The 10,670-nt window shown below is 40.3% G+C and overlaps 1 protein-coding gene across 3 annotated transcripts in view; it reads right to left on the bottom strand.

The window, feature by feature from the left end:
* The window catches only part of REPS2 (RALBP1 associated Eps domain containing 2), a 184,088-nt gene that overhangs the window by 134,274 nt on the left and 39,144 nt on the right, over window positions 1-10,670 (bottom strand). For 2 of the 3 annotated variants that reach the window (XM_003791874.3, XM_012806410.1), the window contains 3 exons: window positions 8,386-8,534; window positions 5,955-6,078; window positions 492-589 (listed from right to left, as the gene is read on the bottom strand). In XM_003791874.3, the coding sequence (XP_003791922.1) occupies window positions 492-589; window positions 5,955-6,078; window positions 8,386-8,514 (351 nt within the window). In that variant the 5' untranslated portion in view covers window positions 8,515-8,534. Of the gene's footprint in view, window positions 1-491; window positions 590-5,954; window positions 6,082-8,385; window positions 8,535-10,670 lie in introns of all 3 variants that reach the window. The other variant, XM_012806409.2, reaches the window with a different exon arrangement.

Below are 10,670 nucleotides of genomic sequence, written 5' to 3'. Positions count from 1 at the left end.
TAAAATAATTGTTCTCCAAACAGCACTGGCTTAAGCCCTGAGAGAGAATACAGAAGAACTACGTTTGCCTTCCAAAAGTTTACCACATAACTGGAGGCGCAAAACCAATGGAGAACAGTTAACTCTGCACTGAATGAGTAATAACAAAGAATAAGGCAGAGGGAAGACAGGCTACCATAGAAAAAACGCAGCTCTCCTGGAGGCGGTGCCTACTGATTAAGTAGATGAAGGTAGAAGGACATTGCAGACATACTGAAGATCAAGAACCAGCCTAGTTTATTCTCGAGACACTGAAAAGGGATGAAAACATACATAGCAGAAAATATTTAGGAAAATATACAAGCAACAGAACAAGCAGCATATTATTTACAAGAGAAGGTAGTTTTATAACTTCCTTGCAATGAAACAGAAAGCTCAGCAAAAAGCTGCGTCTCCTAACTCCAAAGCTGGTTTCCAACCTCCCAGTGGCATAAGCCTGCATCATCACTTACCCGGATGAGGGACGCCTGGTGCCGAAGAGGCTTGGGTCCTGCGCCCCCTGATGAGGGTCCCTCAGTCTGGACAAGGGGCTGTCGAGCTTCATAAGGAGCTGAAACAGTGAGAGGGAAAGTGAGCACAGTAAGCAAAGATTCCACCCCAAAAATTGTGACTTCACACTCAAACTGATACAGCATCTGCTTTTCAGGGATGAACTGATGACAGAATTATAAGTATATACTCAGAGAGCCACCACCTAGGACAGACAAAGCCCGACACTCTTAGACACAATTTCACTAAACAATCTAAGACACCCAACCAATTCATAAGATAGAAAAATATTCACATGGGGTTAATACTAGGAATAAGTTGGGAGGGTAGAACAGTGAGACCCTCAACCGGGATAGAAGAGCTACAAAAGTGCCATGTTATAAGTGTTCAAATGCTAAATATAAGGCAAATTCTGTATGCATTCCCCATGTAAATGTACTCATATATCATGTATCCTCCCCAAGAAGAAAACTAATATGCCCTTTGAACATTAAAAACCAACATTATGATTTATTTTTGAAAAATAAGTGGCACTGTTTTCCTTATTAAAATGTAAAACCAAGCTGAGAAACATACAAAAGGGTATATATGTATTTTATGTGTATTATTATTCTACTCTTCAATAACCCAACGATTTTAAAATAATTTTATGTTTAAAAAGAAGTCTCTAAGCCACAAAAATGAATGCAATTTTTTACTCCTTTACTTCCAGAGAACTTATTAATGACCTTGCCAATATGGCTGGAAGATAGTTAAATATAACCTGGTAGTATTCAGCTCCAACAGAAAGGAGAAATTATCACCCAAGTAGAAACCATTTCTCATTTCCGTAGGACAATAGTTCATGCTTTATAAAATACATAAATCAGTAAAATGCTTTCTTTCTGTAGCTTACTTATAAATAAAACTAGGTGGAGAGCACAGCAGCCTATTATGGCACCGTCTTTAGCATAGTTTGATCTTTTTAAAGAAGGCACGACAATAGCACATCAAGAAAGACAAATCACTCTTGGGCTCAAATCTGTTCTTTGTATTTCTTCCTAGCAACTGGAATACAACATTATAATACATTAAAATACATTACCACACATGAAAATAGCAAAATGATTGCCTAGCAAACCATTAAGTGGATTTTCAGAACCTTCTACGAATGAGTAAAAATATAAAAACTGCAGAAGAAACATGCATAGAGAACACAGAATCCAAATCTTAAAAAGTCAGTCTCAGATAGTAGGCAGGCACTGTCTTCTGAGAAGTAGGACTTTAAAAATCATTCCATGCTGATGGAACACGGAATTAAACCCTTAACACCAACTCAGTAAACAGTAAACAGCTTGGTTGAGGTCCTAGTGGTCATGAGCTTTCCCTGGGAAGTGAATCCAAGTGCCTCTGCGAACCATAACTGCTACTGCCCAGGACAGACACATGGGGGAAGAGGCCACCATCTGGCTCTTGGCTCCTGTCCCTCACCTACTAGGGCCTTCTCTTGGAAGAGATAGATGTATCTCATCAGTAAGGCTTGGCTAACAGCTCAGCTGTGTGTGTGGAGGGGTGGGGGGGGTTTCATTTGGGAGAGGCAGATTTTCTCTTCCTGCTTGTGTGGGAAGCCTGGGCTGGCTAAGCCTGCCTGTGACTGGAAAAGTGATTGTCTGAAGCCCATCCAGCCACATATCTAAGACATGTGAGCTCACCCACTCTATCAGTAATAAAGCTAATATCCAAACCATCATTGGTCTGTCTTCTGGCTCCTTCCTCAATTGGATCTGAACTTAGGAGGAAGTTAAAAGGTAGATATTATTTATTGCCCCAACTCTCTTTCCTCCTCAGTGCAACCCAAAATATGCAACTCAATACAAAACAAATAATTCTTTGATCCTCTTATAAGAAGTTTAATAAGGAACTAGAAGTACTGTCTTTTTCCAAGGAGAGGAACATTAAAAAAAAAAACCTAAAGATTTCATCACTCTGAGGTTCAGTGTTAAACTGGAACTCTGGCAGTTTCCTACACACTTACCACCCTAAGACCCAGCAACTCCACTCCTAAGTAGTAGGAAAATGATAGCATATGTCACAAAAAGACTCATACACTGATGCTTATAGGATCCTTATTCCTAACAGCCAAACACTGGCAACACTCAAATGTCCAGAAATAGGAGAATGGATCATCAAATTATGGGGTATTCAAATGATGGAATAGTACTGAATAATAAAAAGGAACCAACTACTGATACAATGATATGGATAAATTTCAACCATTATGCTGAAGGGAAGATGGCAGACACATAGAAGTATAGTCATTCTGTGATATAATGTCTTTCACAGCAATCTGGATGGAAAGGAAAGCCATTATCATAAATGTAGTATTCCAGAAATGGAAAAAACACATACCACATGGACTCACTTATAAGCAGGAGCTAAGTGATAGGTACACATGATCATACAGAGTGGTATAACAGACTTTGGAGGCTCAGTAGGGGAGAAATGAGAGGAGTATGAAGGATCAAAATTTATCAGTTGAGTAGCAAGGTATACCATTTGGGTGACAGGTACACTAAAAGCCCTGACTTCACCACTATGCAATTCATCCTTGGATGAAAAATTTATTGAAATTTTTTTAGAAGTACAGTCATTCTTTATGTTTCCATTTCCATGATATTCTAGAAGAGGCAAAACCAAACAACAGTGCTAAAAATCAGAACAGTGCTTGAATTGGAGAACAGAGTGACCAGAGAGGGGCATCTCTGACATAACAAAAATGTTCTTTTTTCACAGCTATAACAGGGACTTTACCTAACAAATGCAAACATTGTAACCTAATCATTTGTACCCTCACATTAATTTAAAATTAAATAATGTTCTTGTTTTGAGACAGGGTCTTACTCTGTCACTCAGACTAGTTCAGTGGCATCATCTAGCTCACAGCAGCCTGGAACTCCTGGACTCTAGTGATCCTCCTACCTCAGTCTCCTAAGTAGCTGGGACTACAGACGTGTGCCACCATGCCTAGCTATTTTTTTCTATTTTTCATGCAGATGGGGTCTCACTATGGTGCTCAGGCTGGTCTCAAACCCCTGGCCTTAACCAATCTTTCAGCTTCAGCCTTCCAAAATGTTAGCATTACAGGCATGAGCCACCGTGCCCAGTCACAGTGTTCTATTGTTGATCAAAGGGTGGCTACGTGGGCATATCTATTTGTTAAAACTCAAATTGAATATTTAAAACATGCGCATTTTATCATGTGTAAATTTTACCTCGTCTTTTAGAAAGTATTAAAAGGAATGAAGGTATGCACAGCCTTGGCACAGGCTGCTGAGAGTCAAGACAGATGGAGAGAAACAGGCTGCTTCCTTGCCACTAGATGAATGGAAGCCCAATTTGGATGGAATGAGGAGAGAATGGGGCACGAAGTACCAAGCTGGAGGGCAGAGGCAGGAAAAAGGGGAGGTGGGGGGGAGAGAGAGAGCGCAAACACATAGACAAGATTTTTAAAGAATATTAAAGGTAGAACTTGATGGCTCAGCACCCATAGCACAGTGGTTATGGTGCCAGCCACATGCACTGAGACTAGTGGGTTCGAGCCCAGCCCAGGCGAGCTAAACAACAATGACAACTGTAACAAGAAAATAGCCGGGCATTGTGGTGAGTGCCTGTGGTCCAAGCTACTTGGGAGGCTGAGGCAAGAGAACTGCTTAAGCCCAAGAGTTTGAGCTTGCCGTGAGCCGTGACGCCACAGCACTCTACCAAGGGAGACATAGTGAGAGACTCTTTCTCAAAAAAAAAGGTAGAACTTGGTGACAGGTTGACTCAAGAGAACAAAACAGATTCACCTGTGCGTTAAAACACCAACTTCTAAACCCAAATACAATTACAAATAGAAAAACACACTCCTAAAACTAGGAAAATCAGGCTTGGCACCCAGAGCACAGTGGTTATGGTGTCAGCCACATGCACTGAGGCTCACGGGTTTGAACCCGGCCTGGGCCATCTAAGCAACAATGACAACTGCAACAAAAAAATAGCTGGGCATTGTGGCAGGCACCTGTAGTCCTAGCTACTTGGGAGGCTGAAGCAAGAGAATCGCTTAAGCCCCAGAGTTTGAGGTTACTGTGAGCTGTGATGCTCTGTACCAAGGGCAACATAGTGAGACTCTGTCTCAAAAATAAATAGGAAAATCAGAAAAGGTCAAATAGTAAGAGGAAAATGAAGAATTCTCAACTCTATTTAGTTTCCACCACCATGGGATAGTCATGCATTGTCCTGCAAATCATCGTTGCAGGACGATGATTTTTTGTTACTATCTCCATTAGCAACACACTCTTGCATGTGCATGGGACTTAATCTCCAAACATATTTTTTTTGGCATAAAACAACCATTTTATTGTACCTTAGAATTTGTGGGTGAGGAATTCAGGGAGAGCTCATACTCATGTTCTCACTTGATCCTTCTAACACCCCTCTAGGATACTGTAACTCCATTTTAAGAAAAGAGAGGAAATTGTGGTTCACAGAAGTTGAATGCTTGCCATTATGCCATTCGTGCTTCTCTATGCAAGATTACAGCTTCTGTTTAGTTCAACCTAGTGCATATTTTGATTTCTGGGTCCCTCTAGAAGTCACCACTATTATCGTCGCAGCAAAAACCTGCAGAAACTGGGTCGGCTACAGCCTACAAAATTAAAAAGGGGGACAGATATCCAATTCTAAAATACCTTTAATTGGTCATATCTTAAAGTAGGAGTCTGAACCCCAGGAGGACGAGATGCTGCAGTGAATTTATGGTGCTTTAAGTGCTGCAGCCTAAGCAGCCAAGTCTGCAAGTCATCCTCAGAACCAACTAACGTATTTTACCACTAACAAGGCCAGCAGAGCATAAATGTGAACAAGGAGGCAACCCGAAAACTATGCACGTTACCTACCTCTCAGCAAAATGCTTCCCCTAGCATTTTCTTTATCCTTATTCCAAAACACAAGGCCTATATATTTTCATTTACATGCTCAGTCTTTAAAGGTTGGACCACCTCTTTTGCTTCTGCATAGTCATATTTTTTAAGAAATTTCATAAAAGTAGTTACGATATAAGTATGTTTGGTTTCTTTGCAGAAAGGAGTAACAATTTCAAAAAAATACAAACCTTTAATATGCTACATTCTGTTTAATGAAATCTATGAAAGATTAAATCTAAATAGCTGTTTACAAGCCTAAAGATAAACTAGTTTCTAGGACAGAAGACAAGGCATTATTGAGATCTGTTTAATTCCTGTTTTTAAAGAAACCTTGCTTGAGAATATAAAATTAAATCAAGCCATGTTTCCATAGACGGGGATAATTAAATCAGGAAATTAAGCAGCTGGTGGCATTGCTGTCTGGTAGATTCAGGAGTCTATAAGATACCGCCTGGGACAGCTGGCCCCCAGGTCACCTCTTACCTGGATGCATCTGTTCTGTGCCACTCCGCAGTTTGCTGTAGCCATGGCTCAAGGGCACCCTCTGATAATGAGGCGGGGAAGAAGGCGGGGAGGCGAGGGGTGACATTGTAGGAGACTGTGTTTCCTGCTTCAAAGAAACAGAGCAGAGTTCAGGGGCGACCACTCCAGATGCCTGGCATTCTGAGTTGCTGTCAGGAAGCATAATGCAACTCTACTGCTGGTGATCCGGCTGATTTAACAGAGAGGGGGAAATGTTTTCTCCAAAATGCAGCATGTTTAAAAAGCAGTGTCTGAGGATTCAAGTCTCCCAGAAAATAAAGTCTCTTCAGTATTGAATTACCTAAATCACTAAAACCAGCCTGAAACACTGGGTTATTCCAATAATACTTTCCTTTGGAAAATGAAAGACAGTGATCACATGAAATAACAATTTACCCCCCCCCCAATTATGACCTCTTTATGGATAGATTTGGTTTTCATTCTTCAACTCCTATTTCCTGAACTTAACAAGTCTGGCAGAAATTATGAACATTAAAATATATTTTTAAATGTTTAATGCTAAAATATTCTTAGAGCTTACTATGCCTAAGTAAAACGATAGCTTTTATTTTCACAAGGAGAGACTGCAAAACAATTCTTTATGGGTAAACCATTCCAACTAGCTTATTCCTAAATACTAAAATGAAACCTTAACAAGCTACAATTTCAATCCCAATTCAAATATGAACCTGATGCAGGACCCTAGGCAAGGGAACCAACCTAACCTGCTACTGGGTCTCCACTTTTATTTTTCTGTTCTTTTCTTTTTTTGGCAGTTATTGGCCAGGGCAGAGTTCAAACCCACCACCTCTGGCATATGGGGCCAGCGCCCTACTCCTTTGAGCCACAGGCGCCACCCTCCACTTTTATTTTTAAATGCTACCAATAGACGGTAACTTTGGAGCACCCAAGTAACAAGGAAACAGTGTTTTTAGCAATGTAGAGACTACAGAGCAGTGGTTCTCAACCTTCCTAATGCCACAACCCTTTAATACAGTTCTTCATGTTGTAGTCCCCCAACCATAAAATTATTTTCGTTACTACTTCATAACTGTAATTTTGCTACTGTTATGAATAGTAATGTTAATAAATGATATGCAGGATGGTCTTAGGTGACCCTGGTGAAAGGGTCGTTCGACCCCCAAAGGGGTCGCAACTCACAGGTTGAGAGCCACTGCTATAGAGGCTTCCTTAGTCTAAAAGAGAAATACACAATCTGAGATACTGATCAAATACTCTTCTCCAAGAAAAAGGAAAACATATTTGCTCTGAAGCGTGAGCTCACACCTGCAGATTGGGTGGGCTTAGCATAAACTCAGCCTAAAGTGAAAGGATCTGTCCTCATTCACACAGCCAGGGACTCGGAAATTTCCCAGGGCATAATCCTTTAATATTCATTCATTCAGTATTTTTAAAAGTATTTCTATTCAAGTCTTCTTAAAATATAACAAATGTCTATCTTATAGAAGAGACAGTGTCAAATATAATTTGATTTCTCTGCATGATTCAGTATCTTTATTAGAAGAGCTGTACCTTGATGTCCTCAGGGTAAAAATACTATATACCTCTTCCTGATGGGCCCACTCTTCCAAGATTCTATACTTGTGTCTCCACCTATCACCATCTAACTATTGCGATTAGTAGGCTAATTTTAAAAGCCCAATCTCCATTTTCTGGTTCCAAACCTGCTAAATGGATAAGGGCAGCACTTCCCAAGATGGCATTCCAAATATGTTCCCTAAGAAAGGATTCCCTGGTGAAAGAAGTTTAGAAAATACAGCTCTCTGGGTCTCTTCACTACGGAACTTCTCAGGGCCTTTACTGTGTTAATGTGTTCTATGAATTTCCAAGACTGAGAATTTTGTTTCTCCTCCAACAATGGGATATGAAACAGCATTCTCCAAACATGTTTAAACAGAGAAACCTTTTCTCAGACTTCTTTTTGGAGGCAAGGACCTATTAAGAACTCCTAGAACAGCGGTTCTCAACCTGTGGATCGCAACCCCTTTTTAACAATGAAAATACATCATGGCATTAGGAAGGTTAAGAACCACTGTCCTAGAAGTTACACTTCAAAGAACCCATTTAGAAAACCACCAACCTAAAGAAATCAAGTTAAGTGTATTAAATCAGCAGCCTTTTTGACACAATTCTACTTTAAAGTAGGCTCCAAAGGGGGCATGGGTGGCTCATGGTAATTCCTATATATCAGCCCCTTTATCCTGCTATGAGGAAACTTTACTGGCTCACTACCAAGAATGTAATTGTTGTGTTCCAGATGGTGAGATGTGCTAAAAGTGTAACAGCAGATAGTGTAACAGCAGATAGGAAGCCCTCCTACGTGAGGTTTCATGGTCAGAAGCAAATGAGCATGCCTGATCAGACTGTTTACCTGTTTATCCTCATCGTCCATTCTTTTGAAGGAATTTTTTTCCGTAGTTAAATATGGTATCTGAACCTTAGCTCCATGCAGCTCAGCTGGGTTTCCAAATCGTATCTCACCATCATTCTTGGACATCATAAAGCGAGGCAGAGGCAATTCTTTAGGACCAGAAATCAGAGAGGCTCAAGTGAGACTTTATTTTAAAACTGCAAAAAAGGGGACTCAATGGCCAAAAGATGAATCGTTTCGAAGGAAAAATTCCAGAGTACTAAATATAGATTAAATTTTGATTTAGACACAATGAGGACTTCTATAATAATGTCATGATGGAAAATCAAGGTATTCTGGCTTAACATTTTTCAGTGTTGCTGAATCACTGCAGACCAAACTGAGGTTTGAGATTGATCTCCCACTTTATCCTTTAGTCCTGCACCAAGAAAAGGGATGTGACATTATATAAATAAAATAACAAGTGACAAATGATAGCAGGTAAAACTTACATAGCACTCAAACATGCCAGGCACAGTATTAAGGATCAAATTAACTCATTCAACCGTCACAACAACTCTGTAAGATAAAACTATCACTATTCCCCCTTTACAGATGTGGAAACAGACATGAAGGATCTAACTAAGATCCTGAAGATCACACAGCTCATCTGTGGTAGAGCCAGGTTTCAAACCCAGGAAAACTAGTTCCTAACCAGTGCCCTACAGTAAGGGTACTTGCGGGGTAGAACATTTTTTCACCCTATATAATACTTTAAGGGATTTTCACAACTACGGTTGTCTTTTTGTAACAGAATAAGGAAAGTGATATAAAGTCAGAACAATCAATCTAACATTCAGCCAGATTCTACTTTCAAAACCATTAGCCACTCACACTGCTGCAAAGAGCTGAAATGCAACAGTCTGTTACATTTACTTATCTTTCAAATTTCTTACAAAACCATCCTGAAAACAACAACGATGCTTTGGCACCCTCCTAGCGCTCAGCACAGCAAATCACACACAATCATATAACACAAAGACCTACAAAAATGAAGATGGTTTTATGGATTATGCATAATGATTTGCATCTGTAGCCATTGTTCACGATAATACTCATCAGTGTGCCTTTGCGCTTCCATCAACGTTCTTCCAAAAACACAGCTGCATTTCCAGTGATTGATGCTGTGCTAAAGCCAGAAACATCTTAGCAACAGCAAGCAAGTATCCGAGCTCCCCAGGCAAAGAAGGCCCCTGGCTCTCTAATATCCACACCATGTTTATTTTTAGTTGCTATGTCCACATTTGATTCAAAGAAGCAGGCAATATGACAAATCCCTGTGTGATCAATCAGCCAAAGGCCCAAGAGACATAAATAGAATAACCAATCTGGAAAATTAAACCAAGACTCTGCTCTAAAAAGAGGATGGTCACCATTTTTAATGTTTCCCAACCTCAGGCAGCTCTCCAGCACTTGAAGCAGGAATGGGCTACATATCCAAAAAGGCAAGAGAAGAAACTCTAGATTCTCAATAAATCAAATTAAGCTAGTCCTATAGTGCTATTCTGAGAAAGGTATTTGTTTCAGCTCAGTCTGCAAAAAGGAACTAAAGAGATGGGACAAGATCACATAAAAAAATTGTACCCTGATCTGCCCACTAGCAGATGATTCTCTTCCAAATACTTCTTGAGGAAGAAAAGAAAGAAATGGTCAGTATTTATTAGCTCCTCCGCCAGTGTTTCCCTGGCATTCAATGGACAACTCCAGGCAGCAATGGAATACAATCAAGATATTACAAATATCAATTATTATACTAGGACTTCAATCGGGCTCCCAGATGCCCTTTAGAACACTGTCACTTCATACCTTCTTCCCCCTCAGCTATGGCATTTCTCCAAAACTGTTTTGTCTAGGAAACAATCTCTCTCCCCCTAGACAGCCGCCAAATAACAAAAGACAAAATACACCTGACCTTCTCTTGTTCTTTCTTTGGTTGTGTGGTTTTAAACAAATCTCACTTAACAGAATTGTAACCATACATAAAAATATTCTTATCATTAAAAATTTTCACAAAGGTGCTATTTCCCTTGAGCTGCTACAAGCTCTTAAAAAGTGAAAGGCAGACTTGACGCCCATAGCACAGTGGTTACGGCACCAGCCACATACACCGAGGGTGGCGGGTTCGAACCCAGCCCAGGCCAGCTAAACAATTACAACAACAACAAAAAAAAGCCAGGCGTTGTGGCAGGCACCTGTGGTCTCAGCTACTTGGGAGGCTGAGGCAAGAGAATCACTTAAGCCCAAGA

The sequence above is a fragment of the Otolemur garnettii genome, unplaced genomic scaffold (assembly GCF_000181295.1).
Source record: "Otolemur garnettii isolate 467f Iridium unplaced genomic scaffold, OtoGar3 scaffold00051, whole genome shotgun sequence".
Taxonomy (NCBI): Eukaryota; Metazoa; Chordata; class Mammalia; order Primates; family Galagidae; genus Otolemur; species Otolemur garnettii.
The sequence above is the reverse complement of the archived record's forward strand: the minus strand, read 5'-3'. Positions and strand labels throughout refer to the sequence as shown.